The sequence below is a fragment of the Bubalus kerabau genome, chromosome 7, assembly GCF_029407905.1.
Source record: "Bubalus kerabau isolate K-KA32 ecotype Philippines breed swamp buffalo chromosome 7, PCC_UOA_SB_1v2, whole genome shotgun sequence".
Classification (NCBI taxonomy): domain Eukaryota; kingdom Metazoa; phylum Chordata; class Mammalia; order Artiodactyla; family Bovidae; genus Bubalus; species Bubalus kerabau.
The window spans coordinates 44,208,853-44,233,278 of record NC_073630.1 but is presented as its reverse complement, the minus strand read 5'-3'; the positions used below and the strand labels follow the sequence as shown (position 1 = coordinate 44,233,278).

The 24,426-nt window shown below is 37.9% G+C and overlaps 1 protein-coding gene and 1 long non-coding RNA gene across 5 annotated transcripts in view; one reads left to right on the top strand and one right to left on the bottom strand.

Moving 5' to 3' along the window:
* The window catches only part of SLIT2 (slit guidance ligand 2), a 402,319-nt gene that overhangs the window by 32,829 nt on the left and 345,064 nt on the right, over positions 1 to 24,426 (bottom strand). The window contains exons 28-29 of the mRNA XM_055588127.1: positions 20,590 to 20,729; positions 1,437 to 1,530 (exon numbers count right to left, since the gene is read on the bottom strand). Coding sequence (XP_055444102.1) covers positions 1,437 to 1,530; positions 20,590 to 20,729 — 234 coding nt within the window. The remainder of the gene's footprint in view (positions 1 to 1,436; positions 1,531 to 20,589; positions 20,730 to 24,426) is intronic.
* On the top strand, positions 3,357 to 16,736 carry LOC129657694 (uncharacterized). 4 transcript variants are annotated; one of them, XR_008716991.1, is made up of 4 exons: positions 3,357 to 3,498; positions 5,600 to 5,680; positions 6,026 to 6,190; positions 6,894 to 6,967. It is a non-coding gene; the product is annotated as an uncharacterized LOC129657694 (long non-coding RNA). The 4 variants fall into 4 exon arrangements; XR_008716993.1 differs by lacking the exons at positions 6,026 to 6,190; positions 6,894 to 6,967 and adding an exon at positions 16,379 to 16,736; XR_008716992.1 differs by lacking the exons at positions 6,026 to 6,190; positions 6,894 to 6,967 and adding an exon at positions 8,502 to 8,729.

Genomic DNA, 24,426 nt, shown 5'->3' with positions numbered 1-24,426 from the left:
CTGCAGACCAAAACATATTCAGTTACATTAATTTAAACTTCTTATTTTACCAAATATGACTTCCATTCAGGTAACAAAGCATCTAGTAGATATTATGAATTTATTTGGGATTCTCTGGTGGCTCAGCTGGTAAAGAATCCACCTGCAATGTGGGAGACCTGGGTTTGATCCTTGGGTTGGGAAGATTCCCTGGAGAAGGGAACAGCTACCCACTCCAATATTCTGGTCTGGAGAATTCCATGGACTGTGTAGTCCATGGGGTTGCAAAGAATTGGGCACAGCTGGGCGACTTTCACTATTGGGTCTCAAATGAATTTAATTAAACACAGCCAAAGGCTATTTTGGATGGATGTGAGAGTTGAACTATAAAGAAAGCTGAGCACCGAAAAATTGATGCTTTTGAACTGTGGTGTTGGAAAAGACTCTTGAGAGTCCCTTGGGCTGCAAGGAGATCCAACCAGTCCATCCTAAAGGAACTCAGTCCTGAATATTCATTGGAAGGACTGATGCTTGAAGCTGAAACTCCAATACTTTGGCCACCTGATGCGAACAGCTGACTCATTTGAAAAGTCCCTGATGCTGGGAAAGTTTGAAGGCAGGAGAAGGGGACGACAGAGAATGAGATGGTTGGGTGGCATCACTGACTCAATGGGCATGAGTTTGAGTAAACTCCAGTGATGGATAGGGAGGCCCGGCGTGCTGTAGTCCATGGGGTTGCAAAGAGTCAGACACAACTGAGCGACTGAACTAAACTGAAGTAAAGGCTACTTTGGGCTTCCCAGACGGCCCAGTGGTAAAGAATTCACCTACCATTGCAGGAGACTTAAGAGATGTGTGTTCAGTCCCTGGGTTGGGAAGATCCCCTGGAATAGGAAATGGCAACCCACTCCAGTATTCTTGCATGAAAAATTCCATGGACAGAGGAGCCTGGTGGGCTACAGTCCATGGGGTTGCAAAGAGTCCAACATGACTGAGTGATTAAACACAGACACACACATTCAAAGGCCCTTTTATTTCATACAAAATTTCCCTTGAAAAGTCACAGAACAAAAGGAAACTCTTTGGTGTACTAAAAAAAGGTCATACTGTAAATAAACACTTATAAGAATGCCAATAACCCTGGGGAAAATGCCCTATAAATCCTGAGCAAAGGTGTGAAGCTAGATCCTGAAAGAAGATGGTTCCTTAAACAAAGGCCCTCCTTGGGACTTCCCTGGTGGTCCAGCAGTGGCTAAGACTCCGAGTTATCAATGCAGAGAGCCCAGGTTCAATCCCTGGTCAGGGACCTAGATCCCACATTCTGCAACAAAGATCAAAGATCATGCATGCCACAACTAAGACCTGGTGTAGCCAAATAAATAATAAAAACCTAAATAAATAAAAGAAGAAAGGCCCTCCTCCCCCAATCATGAGCTTCAATGCAATCTCAGACTTACTTGTATCCCTTTGGCGTCAGGATGCACTTGGAGTCATGCTGGCAGGGGTTCAAGTCCTGGGCACAGAAGTCCAGTTTCTCCTCACACAACTCTCCTGTTAACAGGGCAAATGGCATTAGGTCATAGAGAAAGGTTAAAAGCTTTCCTGCCAGCAGGCCGTGTCATGGGTCTGAGAGGTAAGCATAGCTTGTGATTGGCAAAAATAAAAAATCACAAGGCATGGAAGCAGAAGATCCAAAATGCTGGTTCTGCTGCTAAACACTTCTATGACTTGGGACAACACAACTACTGCAAACTGTGAGTAGGAGGAGCCCCTTTAGAATGTAGTACACCAGAGGAAGAGGAAATATGGATGCTTTTCATTTTTATTCATTCTTTTTCATTTGGACTTTTTATTGAGGTATAATATATATTCAAAAGATAAATGAGTAGCTAACACATGGTCACAGACTGAACCCATTCATATAACCAGCATGCATATCTGAAAACACAGCATTTACCAGCATCATTTACCAGAGGCTTGACTCCAAGGATAAGTAACCACTACTCTGACCATAGATTATTTGTGCCTGTTTTTGAGCTTGATGTAAATAGAATCATTTGGTAGGTATCCTTTTATATCTGGCTCATTCTGTTGTTTTATGTTTGAAAAAAAAAATAATTCTCAAATCTTCAGGGTCTCCAAGGTCTTATAAGCCCAGAAAAAAAAAGACTGTTTCCTTTTTATGACTTATTGGAACAGCCCAACAGAATACGCCTCAGCTACATCCATCACGACAGAAAGAAAACAGCAAAAGGAGAATCAATCAAGATAGAGAATGTACGCTTCTTTCCATCAACTAGTTTATAAAGAATAATTGTCATCCATAAATAAGAACTACAAGCATAACCATGTCGATTCTAGACTCTCTGTGCTGAATTGCATGTCTGATTATCTCTAAGGAGATTTCTTCATATACAAATAATACAATCATATATTATTTTCAGACACATTAGACCAAATATGATTTTCAGTGAGAACACTTTCCTGATCATTGTGTGAGATTTTTAAGATGTCGGGAAAAATATAAGATTTAAAAGTTCTTTGCTTTTCTACCTTACCTTTAAATGATTTTATATGCAGTAAATAAAGGAATAAAGTGATACATCTATAGGCAGCTGTTGTTCATTTCCAAGAAACAATTAGAACTTTTATGTGTTCAAAGTGGTGTAGATTCAAATCAGCATTGGTTAAAAAATCAGGAGTCTGAAGCAAATCTCTTTGTTGCAGACTGTTCTTCTAAGGTATACTTAGCCAAATGGTAGAAATAGTTGCCTAACAGCTAAATTTGGTATATCATTTACACTTCAAGGATCTTTTCCCATGGTTTAAGTATATACATGTACTCAGTTTGGAATTACATCAATGTGGTGTATAATTAGCTTTTTCCCTGTCTCTTAAAGAGAACTAATTGCACTAAAAGTCTCATATATTTCTTTTATAAGAAGACTTTCTGTGTCTTTAAATCTGTGATACAAAGAATTTTTATCAACATATACATGATGAGCTATTTTTAAACAGGGTTTATTTAAAGCTTTTTACTTTCAACTAGTATTACTTTAAATGATACAGCTTGATGGAATGTATTCATTATAATCTATCAAGCTACTGTGATGAAACTGCTGTCAGTTTTCAAATTAAATCTATCCAGTTGGATACAGACTCTTTACAGTAGTCTATATCTAAGGCAGTTTAAATATTATTCTATGTATGCTTCATTTTATATGCAAATAATAAGTTATTTGAAAAATGATAAGAGGAAATGCTTTACTTCTTATTCATTGTGATTTAATATAATCCAATCCAATCCAATCCAATCCAATTAAGACATTCTAAACCACAGTTCATAAGGATTTACTAGATGATACTGGACTAGATGCTGGGGCTTACAAGGATGGATGTAAGGGACTCTGCTCTCAATCAGCTCCCAGTCTACCAGTAGAGAAAGTCTGAGCTGGAGACAGAACATAGAGAAAGAACTTCATTTCTAAGAGAAGAAAACAGGAGTCAACCCTTAATTCTGTTAAGTATTTCTCCATAAACTTAAGGTGGAAAAGAGTGAGAAAGGAGATCAGTCTAAGAAACTGTTGACTAAACAACAGCTTTAAGACTAAGCATGCCAGCTTAAATGTGAAAGCTACCTCAATATCAAGATTTCATGATTTTATAAGGAATCTATCTTAAAAGAATAGCATGCTGTTGTTGTTTAGTCGCTCAATCATGTCCGACTCTTTTGTGACCTCATGGACTGTAGCCTGCCAGTCTCCTCTGTCCATGGGATTCTCCAGGCAAGATGACTAGAGTGCGTATCCATTCCCTTCTCCAGGGGATCTTTCAGACCCAGGGACTGAACCAACGTCTCCTGTATTGGCAGGTGGATTCTAACAAATGAGCCACTTGGGAAGCCCATAAGAATCCATAGCAGTACATTAATCAATACTAATAACTATACTAATTACTTTAGCCATCAGAACAGCAATGCTAATTGCTAAAGTTGTGTATGATAGGTCATTGTGACCATCACATAGCTGCACATTTGACTCTGGTAAAACTGGCTGGTTACTTCCAAAGGACTTATCTTCATTTAAGTATCACCAAATATGATAATACTAACAAATAATACAAAGCATTATCTGTTTCCCATTACTGCCTGACTCACTTTTAAAGCCCAATCTTCCGCCCTATATTCTTGTCACCTGTGTCTATTCACCATTTTATGAATTTATCTCAACTCTATGCCTGGGTTAATGGTGCTTCCTTTTGCCTTAGTAACTTTAATGAGTTCTGCTGTCAATTTTCTCATCCATTATATAACCTATTCTTTATGAAATCTTCCTGGATCTTTTCAACCATCTGCTACATGTTATTAAGGGTGGCATTATACATCAATTTGTTTCAATAATTTTTTATATCATGTTTGCTTGTGATTCTGTTAAGGCACATGTATTTTGTGTATTTATTTATTGACTTAATAAACATGTATAACAGTGCTTACTGCTGTGTATCAGGGAGGAGCTTCCCAGGTGGCTCAGTGGTAAAGAGTGGTAAAGAGCTTGCCAGTGCAGGAGATGCAAGAGACGTGAGTTCAATTCCTGGACTGGGACGATTCCCTGGAGAAGGAAAATGGCAATCCACTCCAGTATTCTTGTCTAGAAAATTCCATGGACAGAGAAGCGTGGTGGGCTATGGTCCACAGGGTTAAAAAGAGTTGGACATGACTGAGCATGCATGCATGCTGTGTATCAGACTGTTTTAATTAAACATTGCATAAATATGTAGTTGCTTAATGTTCATGACAACCATATAAGGTAAGCTTGTAGGGTTGTACTGCTTTGGATGCACTGGGTATTCATTAGTGTTTATCTCACTTCTTTTCTTTGATTGGAAGATCACTCAGAGCAGCATGTTTTGAATATTTGTCTTTATATCTCTCTAGGGTATGGGATAATGACATAATAAAATAATATTTGTTGAAAGAAACATTCATGCCTTTTAAGGAAAGAACTCTATCTTGTTGACCTATATTAAACTTCTTTGAGTTCCACCTTTAGATATTTTTTCTCTTTAATTTCTACTTAATGATTAGCCACTCATCATTAACAATAATTAGCTTATGTTCTTTCCTTTAAACATCACTTAAACACTTTTTAAATATTAAAAATAAGTGCTTTCATTGAACTGTTTCTTGAATTTCTTCTAATTACATTGTGTTCTGCTGTATTTGGGGGAAGTCAGCTTTCAAATAACATCTCACAGTGGTAAGATATAGAAGCTTAATATAAAATGGGAAATGAAGCAAGCTCCATAGGCAAATGCAGGGAGATTTACCTAGTCCTAAACCAGTAAAAGGAAAACTGGACATTTGAACACTGTGTTAGATTTCTGAGAAGAATGGAAACAAAAGGCTCTAACAGTAATGCACTCATATGTTTTTAATTGTTAATACTACTGAACTATTTCTCCCAAACCTCACAGTATTGAGAGGATATTATGTACTTTTTCTTTTTGAAGTATGTATAGTCAGAGCTAGTACTGAGTTAGTGGAAAATTTGGGGGGAAAATAAAGGAAAGGAAAGTTAACTGAATCTGTTTCTTTTTTTCTTTTTTTTTTTGATGATCCAAGGCCTTCTTGATATCATATCATCAAGGGCTCCCTCCTCTCCTGAAATGATGAAGTGTGTGAGGTGACAGAATGGATGGAAAGGTGAGCTGTAATCTATTAACTTATAAGCTGGTCTTTACATCTCTAACATGGCATTGGGGGAAAGGTAAGTCAGGCCATTGAAGTGGTTAAGGGCAATGTGGTTGGACACAGGTTAAATTTCAGTGCTCATAAATCCCTCAAGAGACAGAGTCTAGGCAAACGTTGGATTAATAATTTGGCTCCAACCAACTCCACAAAATCCCAGTAAATCCTATTTATTTGGGTTCATCCTGAGCCCTTAAAACTCCCCAATGACAAAACAATAGCATGGAACCCAATCATTGCCTGGCATTTGTGATTTCACTTTTGATCAGATGAGCAAATTAATCTTCTTTGTGCTTCTAGCTTTCAGTGTTTTCTGTTGATGAGAAGGTAAAGCTCTGCGTATGTGTTGGCTGGTTGCCTGTGTTGTAGAGAAGAAACAGAGGAGTCGACCAGGGAATGTACCGTTACCTTCTCAAGATAACAGAAGTTAGTGAATGATCAACTGAAAATTGTGAAGAGAGAACAGTACGTGTCCTAAACAGAGGGTTTTTTTTTTTTTGGTAATAAAGTGACATCTAGATTTTAGATCACATCTTCCTGATTGTGTCTGTCAGTTAAGTGTGGCAGACAGTGAGGTTTGAAATGACTAAGCTCTACAATTATATTAATGAGAGCTGTTGACGCAGTAAGGCAGGAGTGATGCTCTCTCCTATAAGTTATCCTCAGAGTCCAGAAGAAGATGTAATTCACAGCTTACTGAGCATCTGTATATGTGGTCTTTGTGAAGAATCTGATATAGCAGTAATATGACTGTATATCCTGGCTTGCTCCGGACAGTCCTGCTTTATACCTGCTGTCCCTAGGTGATTTTCAATAGTGTCCCCATGCACTCACATACACGTGCCCTGATTTGGGTGACAAATGCTATGGTCACCTTGTGGGTGGAGCAGTAAAAGCTGGATCATCAGAGTTAATGCTCTGTTTGGAGTAAAGAGTGAACCAGCATAAAGAGATCCTGGGGAGAAAAAATTATTACTTGGGTGAAATGACATGTGGGTTACTGAGTCACTGCTTGGAATAATCTTCTGCGACTTATTTGATATAAAACAATGGACTGGTTGCAGAGAAGTGAACTATTTTATTGTTCTGGGCCCCAGGTCTTTACGAGTAAAATAAGATTCTGGAATTGAAGTTGTGCAAGGTCAACTGTGGCTATTTTTTTTTAAAGGCAAAGTGCTTCTAAGGAGATGGATAAGGCAGATAGCAAGTCAGCAAAGGAAGCATCATGCCTTAGCTGAACCAAACAACATTACTGCATCAGTGGTAAGAACAGTGTCGGCATGTACCTTAATTCCACTGAGGTACCAATACTGTGCATATTACTGCAACGAGGCAGAAATCTCTATGAACTTGATGGTTCCTATGGGAAACAGTGCCTGGAGCGGGCCTTGTGTCCTGCTTCAGTTTAGATCCATGGACCTAATTTTAAAGTTCCCTACTTCTTAAACACATGTGGCCCTTCCTTCTTCTTCATTTGTACTTCTGGTGTCTTATGTCATCTTTTTATTTGCATATCTTGTTACCACACTCACTGAAATAGTTTTAGAACTCTTCCACAAACTTCTTGCCTGATATCTATGGTGAGATCTGCCTTTGCATTTTTTTTAACAAATGATTCTGGTAGCCAACCTCCAGATTTTTAACATCACCATACATTTTGAGTACATACTATATAAGAAGACTGGTGTTAATGCGAGGAGTACGATGGTGAATAACAAAAAATGATATTCCTGTTCTCATGGATCTCATATATGAGAGGAGGAGGAGAAAGATATTGATCCAATAATTTCACAAGTAACTATAAAATAACCTGAGTGATGAAGGCTAATATGTGCTCTGGTTTGCTCTAGAAGGGCAACTGACTGTAAGGGAGGTTTTTTTTTTTTTTTTCTGAAGAAGTAGGGCTTGGATTGCAGGTGAAGAGGGGATAAAGAGCACTGGCAGAGGTTCTGTGCAGGAGGTAACATGGAAAACATGAACTCTGAGACACTGGGAGTGAGCTGGGAGAGCATGGTGGCAGAGAAGGTCACAGAGGGTAGCAGGAGCCACAAGGCAGAATGTCTTTACTTAATGAGCAGTGAGTGCCATTGAAGGGTTTTATGATGGAGGATGGCCATCTGACATCTGTATCTTGGAAAGAACATTCTGGCTCTAGTGGAGGATGGATTGCACAGAGACAGATACAAATGGTGAGAGACGACACAGTTGGTACTCAGGTGATTGTAGAGGAGATGTAGATAGTCTGGAGAGACATTTGGGAAACAAAAGAGATGGGAACTAGTGTTGGATTGGGTGGGCATAGGGGAGAGAGGAAGCTGTCTGGAACTTCTAGATTTCTAGAAGACTGGTACGAAGACTGGGACTACCTTTCAGTGACACAGAGAACACTGAAAAGATTAGGTTTTCTGGGGCAAAAATCAAGAGTTTGAAATATAGTGATGAGTGTCATGGGTTGAATTTGTTCCCCCTCTACCTCCCCCTCAAAAATATGTGCAGCCCCTCAGTACCCCAGAATGGGATCTTATTTGGAGATAGGGTTTTTACAGAAGTAATCAGGTTAAAATGAGTTCTGCAGGTGGGCCCTAATCCGGGATGGCTGATGTTCCTACAGGTGTCTATGCTGTTGTGTCTGACTCTTTGCAATCCTTGGGACTGTAGCCTGCTAGGCTACTCTCTGCATGGGATTCTCCAGGCAAGAATACTGCAGTGGGTTCCCATGCCCTCCTCTGGGGATCTTCCTAACCCAGGGATTGACCCTGTGTCTCCTGTACTGCAGGTGGAATGGCTCAGGAATCATCCCTGAGCCACTGGGGAAGCCCATGATGTTCCTACAGGACAAGAAACCCAGCACAGAGGGCAGCCCATATAACAGACAGAGAGGGAAGATGGCCATTGACAGGCTAAGCAGAGATGTCTGCAACAGGTCCTTCTCCCAAAAGGCTCTAATGCCACTGATACCTTGAGTTTGGACTTCTAAACTGCATAACTGTGAGACATTAAACTCCTATAATTTAAATCACCCAGTTTGTGATAGTTTGTTATAGTAGCACTAGTAAACCAAAATAGCTGGTAAATTCTAAATTATTGGGTGTTTATAGTGGGGAATAAAACTTTCAACTTATGCAACTATTTCTTTTCTTCTCTCACTCTTTTTCTCCTTACATCTTTCCTTCCCTCCCTTCTTTCCCTTCCTCCCTTCTACCTCTTTCCTTTTTTATTTCATTCCGTGTGACTCTTCTCTCCCATGTCTGAAATACTCTTTAAGCTTCCCCAACAGAGTCTGTAATAAGTAATGAACAAGGAGAGGAAGTAGCCCCTAACCATGACCTTTGCATTTCAAGAGTCAAGGTTCGAAAAGAGCATATCAGTATGGTTTAGCTCTCCATTCGCTGCCGGAGTTGGATGCCTCTCTGAGAAGCATTTTGAGTCTTGGTTGACTTGGACCAATCAGTCCGTGGCCCTCTCTCCAAGAGGCATTGGCATTAAATGGTGAGGATTGCAGGACAGGCCACCCAAACAGTAATGAAGATTCTCCTCCTCTTAGGGTATTAAAGGTGATAATGGCAAGAGAATCATAAACTACTGTCTTATGGGTATGGGGAGAAAAGTGAGTTTAATTTCTGTTTCATCTATTTAACAATAAATCTGGAGACTGGCTTGAACTTTGAGTAACAGTTGCAATGAAAAACAACTACTAACATCTTTATTATCATTAATTACAAAATAATAATCTTGAAAGTGTTTTATTAAATTACATCAAAGTCATCAAAGCTTATGGTAGGTGGATGACACCTGAGTTGAGCCTTGTCACTAAAAACAACTTACATTTTCTAAAGACACACTTCTAAAACATGCTTTTTCTTAAAATATACTGGTTTAACTTATGGCACGTGCGGTGATTCTTTGTCAAATCAATGAATAATGAAGATATCATATAATCCATGAAAGAGAATATTAATTTTTTCCTGAAACTAGTAAGAATAGTGTAGGAGGAAATTAACAACATATAGTAGAAGCATTTTACATGTATTCTGGAGTGGTGCTGTTAAACTTGACCAAAATTCAAACTTAACTTTAGTTTAACAATTTTCATAATAATATATTGGGGAGAAACTATTTTGAACTAGACTCAGCAAATAAAAGGATGTGCATGACAAAGTCCTTACTCTGGAGGAGTTAAAATCTGGAAAAAAATAGAGACATAAGATAGATGCTTAAGTTTTCCTTAAGTTTCATTTAGTGACTGGTGATGGACAGCATCATGCCCTACAAACTGGCTGAATAACTTATTGTTTTATTTATTACTGAAAAATATACCATACAGATGCAAAATTGACTATTACCCTTAAAGAGACTTCTCTTGGCAAGGTAAACTGTGCCATTTAGAAAAGAAGACATTTTTGAAGAGTTGTTGGATTGACAATTAGTTGCTTTCCATCTACCAAGAAATTTAGGCGACAGCATATCTTGCAGAAGTTTACTCAGTTATCAAAGCCTGCTTAACAGAGAAGAGGTTGTCCCTAGATCAGGGTTCCAGGAATGTTCCAACTCAACTCTGTTGATTATTCATTTTTTTCACTAATTAAGCAATAAGAAAGTGTGGGTTTTAATTAGTAAGTATCTCATTTATATTTTTCCAAACATTAGCACTGTACGTTCAGGTTGGCCATATTTACAAACATAACAAATGATTTTAGATAGAGGCATATGACACTGTTGGAACGCTTAACTCGCACTAGTTTTTGCTAATATAAGCAGATTAGTTTCTTTCTTCTCTGAAACAGAAACAATCTCAGGGTCCATTTGGGGGATCATGGATGTATGAAGGGAGTGGAAGGATTCCGCTGCAGCCTGTTCTTATTCCTATTGACAAACTCTACCAAGCTAGTTTCTTTTTAATACGAAAGGATCATTGATATTAATAAAAATGGAAAGGTAACTTATGACCACAATCTGGATAACTGAACCAGAATTCTAGTGTTAAATTTAATCTGTTATGACATTTTCAAATACACTTATAACAAAGGAGGAAGTCTGGTTGAATTCCTGACGGCATCCCCAAGCCACAGAGTTCTGGAGGGTCAAACACGTCATTCTTCAAATACTTGCATTGTGAGCTCTTCCTTCAATCAAGAAAAACCTGGAAAAATGCTACTAATTCTACTCTACATGAATTGGCACAGCAAAGAAAGGTATCAAAAAAAAGCAACCTACTGGAAATAAATTGATATTTCACTTCCTAAAGTTACACTACTTGAGAGTAAGGGATGGATAGCTTTATTTATAGTTTTGTATCTCTTCATTGTCATTGTATTTGCCAGCAAATTATCTGCCACAAATTAGATACTCAATGGCTGTTGAAAAATGTGAAAGACACCACTTATTTGATTGCTTTTCAGAGGAAAATACTTTATACATGTTAAGGAGAAGAAGACCCAGATGGCATAAGGGATAATATAAGAAAGAAGAGAGAGTAAGGAACAGTGGTGGCAGATTCATGTTCTGAGATCCCAGCCTCATGTATGCCCTTGCGGGCTGGACTTGATAGGCTACCCTGTTAACTCAGATATCCTGATAATCTTGTCTGCCAAATGATGACTATCCCAATGGGAAACAGAGAGGATGAACTCTGGAATCAATAGTAAGTATGAGTGTAAGTGGAATGTTTGAGAAAGATTAAGTTAAACAGACCTGAATGTTTTTCATTATCCAATTTAAAAAATTCTGTGCAATTCCTTAAAAATTGTACATTTCTCATTTGTTCTTATTCATATAAAGAATACAATCCTCTCTCCTCTCACAGACCTTGCAGGGAGACGGATGGACTGTATTAGATGGTGGATACAGCTGATGGGATTATGGGAGCCATTCCAGGACAGGTTAATTGAATTGGACCTGAAAGAAAAGTATTTGTTTCCTCTTCTTTCACTGAACCAGGCCAGTCCTATTTGTTCCATGGTTTGCTCATTGTTATAATCCCAGGCACCGGAGCACATTAACATAAGCAGATGCCCAGTCCCCAATCTGGATAGTCAGTATCCTTATCAGTAGTGATAATAATAAATGAATTTATTTCCATCAGTAAGTAAAGAATTACTTATGAACAGAGAGTTTCTTCTTCTTATTTTTATAAAAGAGCTAATTCTTCTTAAAGGTTCCTTTTAACAATAATCTGATGCTTTCTTACTTGTGTTTACTACCCTGAAATTTGTTCTATCAATTAGCAGTAGTTAACTGACTTTCATAATACGATCAATAAACTATCCAGAGCATACCCACGTCTCTAAACTTAAGCAAATCTGTTAGTATAGAAATATAGAGAACTGATCTTGAGGCTGTGAATTTTTGAAGATATATTGCTATTGCTAAGTCGCTTCAGTTGTGTCCGGCTCTGTGTGACCCCATAGACGGCAGCCCACCAGGCTCCCCTGTCCCCGGGATCCTCCAGGCAAGAACACTGGAGTGGGTTGCCGTTTCCTTCTCCAATGCATGAAAGCACTGGAGATATATTAGCCACTGATAAATGTCCTCTTGGTTCAAAGGGTGTGCAAAATGGGACACACGCATAATGAACACTGCCAGAGTGCAATCTCTCATGAGATAAAGTTTATCATAATTCAAAACAGGAAGGCTCAAGGAAATATGTTATAAATGTGGGGAATTAATATGTTTCAAAAAAGAAAACCATTTTATATTCTCACTTTTGTTCTTTATGATATGAAATGGGTTGCTCTATAATGCTCATTTGCCAGAAAGTTTGATTACACTTTGTATTCAAAAACTATTATCTTTATTTAAAAACTAGTCAAGTAGCTATATTTTGCCATTCACTTTCTTGGAATGAGAAATGATTGCTTCATACTGGTGAAACAACTGACCTAATCTGAACTTGCAATGAAGAATCAAAGCCAACGAGCTTGACAAGGGCTAATGTTTTATGTATTCTCATATCACTTTCAATTCTGAGCACAGTATCCTGAATAATGTATTTTCTCAATAAATATCTTCTGAATTTTTTTAAATGGAAAAATTTACCTCTTCAAATCAATAAATAAAAAGGAGGTGTTTTTCAGTACTTCCTCACTGGAACATTATGTCTAAATAATGCAGCCAATTCCAACAACCACAAAAACTGCAGAAATATTTAATTTTGTTTTCAGAATAAATCAGTCCAAATTATATTGACTAAGGCTTGGTTAAGCTAAACTGTTGTTCTGGGCTCAATGGGCATTGTCTATTAAATACAGAGCAAATAGGATCCTTAAAATCTTTTCTAAGATTCAAATGCATTTAAGAAGGCTTGGAAAGGTTGGAAGATGAATGCAAACCACACAGTATAATTAGGCTGCCAAAGTACTCTCTCTAGTTAAAACAGACTGCAAGTACAACGGCACCTATATTGACACTGATAAATAGACTTTACACATCTTGAGGCATAATTAATGAGAGAAGGAGCCACTGTCAATAAGAGATCATGAAAATCCAAAAATATACAAAAAACCCTAAAAAAAGGCAGCCAAATTGAAGAGTTCTTCAGTATTCAATATTTCCTTATACTTCAAAGTATAATAAGAGGGCAAAGAAAACCAAAGACTTATTCATAAATAAATCTTTTCCTTTGGATGTAAGTATGGTAAATAAAATGAAAAATAATAATTTTTTAAAAAGACAGTACTGAAAACCATTGGGGGAGAAATTTCCTTCATGAATATAACTTATTTTAGGTAGAATTTTCTCTATCAAAAGTTTGTTAGAATTCCTCCATCATTGAGAATGACATCAATCATATAAACCATGTCACTGTAGCGATGACAATTGAAATTAAATGATGGAAAACTTGAACTTGTCCTCTATGACAGCCCTTGATATTTCTAGAGTTTAGACATCTAACATTTTCAAGTGTTTTCTTATACATTCTTCCATTCTTCCACATTATTCTCAAACATCAAAATGAAGTGGGTCAGATGTCATTAAAGATTGTGAGAGGCCCCAGAGTTGATACATTTTAGTGCCTGGATGAGAAATTTGAGCTTTTCCCGTTAGCTTCATAAATTCATCAGTATCCCACCTGCCCTATGTCATGGAAGGTAGCCTGGTCATCAGGATAATTATACAGGCACCAATTAGACACTTTCTTGTTTTCATGTGTAGATTAAGTAGATTGCTTGTCTGCATCTGAATTTTGTGACTATGGATTTACCCTTTTCAAATGTGCATGATGGTCAATTATTTATAGCCAGCTGAGGAGACAGCAGAAGGAAAGCTTGTTTGGCACTAAGGATGAGTCAGAACCACTATGGGATGTGAAAAATGCCAAATCTGGAATATGGCAGTAAATAAGAAGGGACTAATTCCAGGGGAAGGTCCCGAAGTTAGAATGCAGGCCATGGGTTCAGTTAGACACTTATTTGCATCTGGACCCCTAATCCCAGGTGGCGCTAGTGGTAAAGAACCTGCCTGCCAACGCAGGAGACATAAGAGACACAGGTCCAATCCCTGGGTCAGGAAGATCCCCTGGAGGAGGGCATAGCAACCTACCCCAGTATTCTTGCCTGGAGAATCCCCATGGACAGAGGAGCCTGGTTAGCTACAGTCCATGGGATCACCAAGAGTCAGACACAACTGAAGTGACTGAGAACACACACATCTTCAGGTAAGTGCTTTGTTGCTCTTTTATACAAAGCAAGTGAACAAATGAAAGTCGGTCAGTCGAGTCTGACTCTTTGTGACCCACGGACTGTAGTCTGCCAGGCTTCTCTGTCCCTGGGATTCTCCAGGCAAGAATACCAGAGTGGGTTGCCATTTCCTGCTCTACAGGATCTTCCCAACCCAGGGACTGAACCCAGGTATCCTGTTCTGGCAGGCGGAGTCTTTACTGTCTGAGCCACCAGGGAAGTCCTGTTTTATAGAAGTTATTGATCAAATCTTTTTTTGCTCATATTTACAGACTTCTTTGGGGCTTCCCAGGTAGCTCAGTGGTGAAGAATCCCCCTGCCAAGCAGGATACATGGGTTTGGTCTCTGGGTCGGGAAGATCCCTAGACAGAGTAGCCTGGTGGTCTACAGTCGATGAGGTTGCAAAGAATCGGACACGACTTAGCGACTGAATAACAACAGAGTTCAACTTAATGATACGTCAGCTAATGACAGAGTTTCTTTTTACTTACGGAAATCACTCTGAATACTATAAAGACGTTGAAGCTTCATTTCTACTTATGTTTGGGATTCAAATAATAGAAAATGATTTGATTGCTTTTAAAAGCAAATTTAGTCAGCAGCAGGTTCTTGGAAATAAGAGACATCTTTTGTAAACACAAGCATGAAATTTAGTCAATACATGAAACCACATAATGATTTAAAACACTATCATACTGTCAAGCTTGCTCCTGAGAGTATGTATATATATAACTATTTAAGGACATATTCTTGAGACAGAATAATGGCCACTGTGTTTCCTGAGATAGAATCAGGCCTTAGAAGTCTCTGTCCCAAACCACCAACTGTTTTAGTACTTGTAAAAAAGACAATATTTGACCAAGGATGGTATTGGATGCATTAATCCACAGAGAATGTACAGACTATATTTTATACATTCTCAAATAAGACAAAACTTTTTTTTTTCATGCTTTTTAACTTAACTCTGCACATAGTAAGAGTAAGTGAACAACCAATAAATCCTCTGAACAATGTAGCAGAAAAAAATGAAGAGGAGACAGAGCTACTATATAATGTAGTCCATGTTAGTCTTTGAATCATACTGCTAATGCCATATATACAACTGGAACTGTCAAGGCAAGCACACCCTTTTAGGATAATGTGTCTAAACTTGGCACTTGAAACTGTGGTAAGCTGAATGAGTAAAAATACAATATTATTAGATATAATTCTGAATTTTTAAGATAAAAATTCAACAAAGATTCCATGATGACTCCCTGGACATGTTGATCACCCTTGCCACTACAGGACTTTCCTTCCCAGACCCTGCTATATTTGGGAAATCATGCAGACCCTAAATGCCAAAGATTCAATATTATCTTTTTATGCTTTAAAAATACTGCCTAGTACATGTGACATTCTATGAGTTTGACGTCATTTAAAAAAAAAAACAACCGACTTCTTGGGCTTTGTAATTTTTATCTCATAAAATGTTTTAATAAATGTATACACCTCAATATTTTTCATGTTTCAAATTACTGAAGATATTAATTTAAAATTATGGGAAAATTCTCACTATTTAACATTTTTTCTACCTACAGTCTACCTACTGCACTAACTGACTTACATTTTTCATGATAAAAACAATACATTTGGAATGTCTTTAAAAAAGGAAAAGCGTACAGGCAAGAAGAAACTAGAAAGCATTAGTCTTTCTTTTTTGCCACTTCTTCTGCCCACTCAGAAAGCTTCTTTTGCAGCCTTCCGGAAATTGGTAAAGTGCATTTCAGACACCCTTTTGTGAGTGTTTGGTATAGCTATCCACATATCAAGGATCTGAATGACTGATTTGACATCTTCATATCAGATTTCATTTTAGTCAACATTCCTTTTACCACGTACACACCATGAAATCTATATAGCTTTAAAAGAAAAAGGGAAACTGAAATAAAATCATAATAGACTTAAAAGGCAACTAACCTTTTTCCACCTCATTCAGATTAGCAGCTGGCAGCAACAAAGACAGAAGAGACAAAAGACGTTTTACATCGCAGTACACAGCAGAGCACAGGAAGCCAAAGCACAGCATTAACAACAGAGAAGCCCAGGGTGAGAGAGCAAACTGAAGCAAGGCTCACATTTCTTACCTACAGCCGGGCCAAACGCACAAACAAGGAGAAAATGAGGCAAAAGGCAGACGCCATCACAGGCAGCGAGAGATCTCAGCTAAACCAGGCGACTTAACAACAGGCAGCTTTACTTGTAAGATGTGCGCATAATGGTTTGTGTGTGGGCATTGGAGATTTGGAAAACAAAGAGATAATGGAAAAATTAAAATGTTCTGAATTTTTTCTGCAAAATACATTCCAAGTTTTTACATGCCCAACTTGTATGGAAACTTTCACTTACTGAACGTATGCCATTCCCATCAAGCAATATCCATGGTTAAAAAGTGATCAATTCTGTTTCAACTTGGTATATGGTCTTATGAGAAGAGGGTTAATTAAAAACAGTCTCAAAGCAGATACAGGGTTCTGCCTCTTAGGAAACATGCAAAACCACATTTTTCAGTGCAACATCTGAATTCATAGAGCTTATTTAGGAAAAGGTGTCAAGTTTTTCAACATCTTAAGGGTGCCATGTTTCCAATGTTCATTTTTATAACTTTTGAGCTAGTTTAATTTGAGGAATTCTTTGACAATTCACTTTCAAGAAATGCCTTGTTTTTAGAAAGGATATAATAACAGCTTTTAAAAAATGATAAACCATAAGAAGAAACACAACTCTCAAGCTAATACTGAAATCCTGGAATGGATTTTTAAATTATTTGTTTAGCCATTTCAGAGTCTTACTTAATCCTTAACACAGTCATTTTAATTTAGAGTCATGGTGAATTAAAGCTTTCCAAAGATTAATCTTGTCTAAAGAATCCTAGCAATCAACAGTCATATGCTCTACATTGGACAGATGATGGATCGAATTAGGTAGAAAAGAATGGTTTGGAGGACTTGGGTGGGGAAGGGAGAGTAAGGGTTACATAACAGACAGACTATACTGACTCTTAAAATTTATGCTGTCAATCTCTGAAGTAGGAAAGGACAGAGTTTTGTCCTCTAATAAATCAATAACTATGTACTGTGGTATTTTGGTTACACGGGCTTAAATATATTTAATAAATTTCCCAATGGTGGTTCATTTAATTTGAAAATGGGTAGCCGTGTTTTATAGCCTGCTCATCACACCATGACCTCGTTCTGAAACTGCTTTCAGATCTCTGAATTTTCTCTGTTAACAAATCATATCCATTTTGATTCTTGACATGTGTGCTAAATGTAAAAATTTTCACCATAGTAATTTATGAGCTTTCCCTATGAAGTCTTATTTGCTCCTAGTAAAGAGTTCATTTTCTCATTGAATGCCTCAGAGAGATAGAGTAAAAAAGTCTCCAAGCAGTAAAGCAACTTGCAACTTGAATGATTTTTAAACAATGACAACATTATTATATTCCCTGAGCACAGTAGGGTTTCTGTTCCAAGATCTCAGGCTCATTAATCAGATTCCAAACTTAAATCTCAAACAGTGCAGCCACAATATAGGGAAATGCCTCCTTAACTGCAGACTTGGATGAAGCAGACTTGGATAAAGCTCTGGAGTCCAATTTATACCTTCCTATAATTAAAGGCCACTTATGTGCCACTGATTTCAAAATCTGCACAAGGTTGGTTGATATTTTGTAAATGAGCTCATTTCACATACAGACAAAAATGCTACAGCTAGTAGATGAGATACAAACATTGCCTGGTTTAGGTATCTGCTCCAATGCCAATTCGCAAAACTCTTCACTTCCCACAAAATCCAACCCACAGTTACAGTGATCATAGCTTCATGTTTTGTATGTTATGAACTTTCTATTGAATGCAATATTTTTATTTATTCTTAGCCTGGATTAAGGCAAATTGATATTAGCAATAGATAAGACCAGGAAAAAAAAAAAAAAAAAAAAAAAACCAGAAGAGTCTCAGTTCTTATTAAGCACCAAATAGCTCTTGACTATTTGGCAGGTTCCCGCATCATAGCTTTTTGAGATGTCACATTTTGGTTCAAAAGTGTTTGTGCTAAGCTTTGGAGTTTTGGTTTTTTTTTTTTTTTTGCATATGTTTCAAAGAAAGAGATCTGACAGCAGGGAAATGAAGCTTTGTAATAACTTCTCAGAGGAAGTTGCACTGAACTGAATCACTTTAAGGTAGAGAAAACATTCAAGAAGATCAGGTGTGGGAAGGGAGCCTGGGAAAAGGAAGGAAGAGAAGGTAAAAACAAAGACTCAAAGAAATGGATACAGAATAACACAGCAAATCTAAAGCCAAAGATGGACCCATGGAAACCAGTTCAGAAGAAACTGCTACTTTACATAAATCATCATGAAAAAGGCATGTAGGAACCTGAATGCAGTAGTCTTGTCAGGTCCAGGTTTTCATTGGGAAGGGAATATAGAAAAATTCCTGGTGTCTGTGCTCAGGAACACACTAGCTAACCAAACCGTGCTTGAAATTCTCAGGTCCAATTTGTCCCCATCAGAGGAGGATAGTTTAAGGAGGCCTCTGACATTAAGGTAATTAAGTTATTTCTATAATAATCAGAACAATGATGGGATAAAATAACTATTCTAAGAAGGTACTAGCTCCAGATTTTACTGCAAGCACTGGGCTGGCTGTACAAGGCTGGATTCCCCAATCCAATAAAACTCAGAATCTCAGAGCAACTCCAAGGGCTTCAGAATTTGTGCACTCATATGAATGGCAAGTACCTGAGGTGTGACACAAGTAATACTGATACGAGTGTCAAAGCTACACAACACCTAAACTCTCTGGCCGCATTAGAACGGGTGCACGTTAGACCGACTCTATCTTTAATTAATGTAACATAACAAAGAACTCAAATTCTGGCCACTAAGGAGTCCACGGGCTGCTTATATGTAATAGAGCAACTGGTGGTACAACATGTTCAAATTTCTACTGGAAACAGTATTATTACATCATATGGCATCAGGTACTTCACTGTTGTGAAAAATAAATCACACCATGGAAAAGGCAGCTGCAGAATTTCTCAGACAGGAGGCCCAGGATGTCAAAACAAAAACTCATTATTCTATTTAGCATTTTCCCACCAAGAAAAGTACCTCTTAAATTGCAAAGCTTGAGTATGCCATAAAAGCTTAAATTTCAATGCTTTTCTAACGAATCCCTGGGAAAATTAATCATACAGCTGTGCTTCCATTTTTCATGTTTATAGATGTTAACACCTCAGTCATCCAAGGAACTATTTTACCCTCTGATATTCTTAACTATATATATGGAAATAAATACAATTAATGAAAAATACCCAGCCAAATGAAAATGGTAATTCTGAATAGAGTGACAGAATCTACTACTCCATGTCTTTCTTACAAATATAACATGTAACATTCTCCTTTTCTCTATCAACTTTAAAACTAAATAAAACAAGATAGAAACTATGAAGTTTCTTACCCAGAGCCACAAAAATCAATCAAAACAGATATTCTGACAGAATAAGTAAGTCATAAACTTGATGTTGACTTTACAGCAAATTGGTTTATCCAGGGCAGAAGTTTATCAGCTTGGATAGTCTTATGAGATTTATCACCCTTATTCCTGACACTTTGTATCAAGATAGAAAAAAAAGGGGAAAGGGGGATAATGGTCTGATAAGATTATCCAAAGTGATCAATGTATATATTCTTGACTGTGACTTAGTTTGAAGGATGAGAGTGCTAAAGGCAAACACTCTCTAATGAAGAAACAAATATAGACATGAAGAATTTCAAATGCTTAATTCTGTTTTGCCCATGTAAAGAAATGCTCCCTTTTCAAACACATATTGGTGGGTTGGTTTGCACAGGAAAAGTGCTTTGCATGAAAATGTCACTCAGTTGTGGGACTAAAAGCTTCAGTATAGTAATTTTCTTTGTGCCAGAAAGCGTTACTTTATGAAGATGCCTGTGTTATAACTGAGCTTGCCAGGACTTTTATTTGGTTGGCTGAAACCATCTTTAACTCTGTTATTACATTACATCTAATTTCCAAAACACGAATCAGTTATTGAATAATACAACGGTTTACTAGACACATGCAGCATAGCTCCAGTGGCGCTTTCAAATGCAGATTGATGGCATAGCAATTTCCCTTTTCCTACCTGTGTACTCAGGTGGGCAAAGGCATGTGTAGTTATTAATTCCATCGACACATGTAGAGTTATTTTCACAGTCATTATCTTCACAGTCATCAACATTGATTTCACAATTTTCTCCTTCAAATCCATCAGCACAAATACACCTGAACACCAGGGGAAGAAAACAGACATCTTCCTGCATTTTCAAACCATATGGTCTGAATATTGAAAAAACTAAATATACTCATCAGTTACAGAGCTTTTAACAACAGGTAATTGGTTTTTAAAATGTTTTTAAATGACATGGTGCAAGCATCAATTTAAGGGACTATCCCCCAAATCAGAAACAATTTGAGAAAGAAAATGTATGCTGGCTGCAAGAACTTGCTATGGCAAATAGCCCCCTGGTCCTATAAGTCAATAAATCCAATACATTCGCAGGTCTAAAACATGAGCAAAGTTTACAGCCTTAGATATCTTAATCTTGAATTGTACTCTAATAAAATAACTCATGCTTCTTTGCTCATAAATAAGGAGGAATGATTATGACTTTTTAAAAATTACAACTTTCTACCCTACCTGTAATGTTCTTGATGTCTCAAAGCAAAAAAGAAACCTGTCTCAAAGCAAAGACTAAAACTTTGTCTTTTTTGTTATTATAAAATATGAATATTCTCTTTAAACCTTGACAAATACAATTTTTCCCCCACTGCCATAAAACACCGTACCTTTAATCTTGCTAGGTATCAGAATAATCTATGGGTAAAGTTTTGATGAAAAAGAGACAACTTCATAACCGAATGTAGAAATGAAGCATATGTATTATTAAGTGAAAGTCACTCAGTCGTATACGACTCTTTGCGACCCCATGGACTATAGAGTCCATGGAATTCTCCAAGCCAGAACGCTGGAGTCGGTAGTCATTCCCTTCTCCAGGGGATCTTCCCAACCCAGGGATCGAACCCAGGTCTCCCACATTGCAGGCGGATTCTTTACCAGCTGAGCCACCAGGGAAGCCATCATTGTATTATAAAAAGTGATATTTCTAACAAGCTTTGGTAGTAGATTAGCATTCTTATGTGAAATCATTAGTGTCGTTATAAGAACTCTGTTTCATGATTCATGAAGTAGATCTGAAGTAACTGTATTGTAAGATTAAACAACTCCAGATTAAAAATGTTCACAGCATGTCTGTCTACTCATATTGTGACTTGGAAATGAATCATTAATTTTCTGTTTCAGTGGGATCTACATCTTATCATTACACACTGTCTGTTTTAAAGGAACACACAATATACAACAGATGAAGATATGCCTTGCAGTAGGGCACTACATGTCTATTAATTAGCACAATAGAGCTACTACTTTGTCTTGACCTAATTTGACTTGATTAATATAATGTACACAAGTGTTTTTACATTGCTTGGTTTTGTAGCATCCTAATGTGAGAATGGGACTTCCCAGGTGGCTCTAGTGGTGAAGAACCCACATGTCAATGCAAGAGATGTGGCTTTGATCCCTATGTAGGGAAGATCCTCTGGAGAAGGGAATGGCTACACACTCTAGTATTTTGCCCTGGAGAATTTCATCAAGAGAAGCCTGTCAGGCTACTACCCATAGGGTCACAGAGTTGGACATGACTGAAGTGACTTAGTACACATGATCTGAGAATACCTCAATGTCTATTTTTCAGTTCAGTTCAGTCACTCAGTCGTGTCCGGGTGTTTGCAACCCCATGGACTGCAGCATGTCAGGCTTCCCTGTCCATCACCAACTCCTGGAGTTTTCTCAAACTCATGTCCACCTAGTCGGTAATACCATCCAAACATCTCATCCTCTGTCGTCCCCTTCTCCTTCTCCCTTTAATCTTGCCCAGCATCAGGGTCTTTTCAAATGAGTCCATTCTTTGCATCAGGTGGTCAAAGTACTGGGGTTTCAGCTTCAGCATCAGTCCTTCCAATGAATATTCAGGACTAATTTCCTTTAGGATGGCCTGGTTGGATGTTCTTGCAGTCCAAGGGACTCTCAAGAGTCTTCTCCAACACTACAGTTCAAAATAAACAATTCCTTGGAGCTCAGCTTTCTTTATAGTCCAACTCTCACATCCATACATGACTACTGGAAAAACCATAAGCTTTGACTAGACAGATCTTTGTTGGCAAAGTAATGTCTCTGCTTTTTAATATGCTGTCTAGGTTGCTCATAGCTTTTCTTCCAAGGAGTAAGCGTCCTTTAATTTCATGGCTGGAGTCACCATCTGCAGTTATTTTGGAGCCCCAAAATATAAAGTCTCTCACTGTTTCCATCATTTCCCCATCTATCTGCCATGCAGTGATGGGACTGGATGCCATGATCTTAGTTTTCTGAATGCTGAGTTTTAAGCCAACTTTTTCACTCACCTCTTTCACTTTCATCAAGAGGCTCTTTAGTTCTTCTTCACTTTCTGTCATTTGTGTGTCTGAAGTTATTGATGTTTCTACTGGCAATCTTGATTCCAACTTGTGCTGAATCCAGCCTGGCACTTTGCATGATGTATTTTGCATACAGTTAAATAAGCAGGTGACAATATATAGCCTTGATGTACTCCTTTCCTGATTTGGAACCAGTCTGTTGTTCCATGCTTGATTCTAACTGTTGCTTCTTGACCTGAATACAGATTTCTCAGGAGGCAGGTAAGGAGGTCTGGTATTCCCATCTCTTGAAGAATTTTCCACAGAATGTTGTATGTAATCCACACAGTCAAAAGGTTTGGCATAGTCAATAAAGCAGAAATAGATGTTTTTCTGGAACTCTCTTGCTTTTTCCATGATCCAACGGATGTTGGCAATTTGATCTCTGGTTCCTCTGCCTTTTCTAAATCCAGCTTGAACATCTGGGAGTTCACAGTTCATGTACTGTTGAAGACTGGCTTGGAGAATTTTGAACATTACTTTGCTAGCATGAGATGAATGCAACTGTGTGGTAGTTTGAACATTCTTTGACATTGCCTCTTTGGGACTGGAATGAAAACTGGCCTTTTCCAGTCCTGTGGTCACTGCTGAATTTTCCAAATTTGCTGGCATATTGAGTGTAAAACTTCCACAGCATCATCTTTTAGGATTTGAAATTGCTCAACTGGAATTCCATCATCTCCACTAGCTTTGTTCGTCGTGATGCTTCCTAAGGCCCACTTGACTTCACATTCCAGGATGTCTGGCTCTAGGTGTATGATCACACCATCATGGTTATCTGGGTCAATAAGATCTTTTTTGTATAGTTCTTCTGTGTATTTGTGCCATCTGTTCTTAATATCTTCGGCTTCTTTTAGGTCCATACCATTTCTGTCCTCTATTGTGCCCATCTTTGCATGAAATATTCCCTTGGTATCTCTAATCTTCTTGAAGAGATCTCTAGTCTTTCCCATTCTATTGTTTTCCTCTATTTCTTTGCATTGATCACTGAGGAAGGCTTTCTTATCTTTCCTTGCTATTCTTTGGAACTCTGCACTGAAATGGGTATATCTTTCCCTTTCTCCTTTGTCTTTCACTTCTCTTCTTTTCTCAGCTATTTGTAAAGCTTCCGCAGACAACCATTTTCTCTTTTTGCATTTCTTTTTCTTGGGGATGATCTTGATCACTGCCTCCTATACAATGCCACAAACTTCCATCCATAGTTTTTCACACACTCTGTCTATACGATATAATCCCTTGAATCTATTTGTCACTTCCACTGTATAGTCGTAAGGGATTTGATTTAGGTCATACCTGAAATGTCCAGTGGTTTCCCCTACTTTCTTTAAGTCTGAATTTGGCAATAAGGAGTTCATGATCTGAGCCACAGTCAGTTCCCAGTCTTGTTTTTGCTGACTGTATAGAGCTTCTC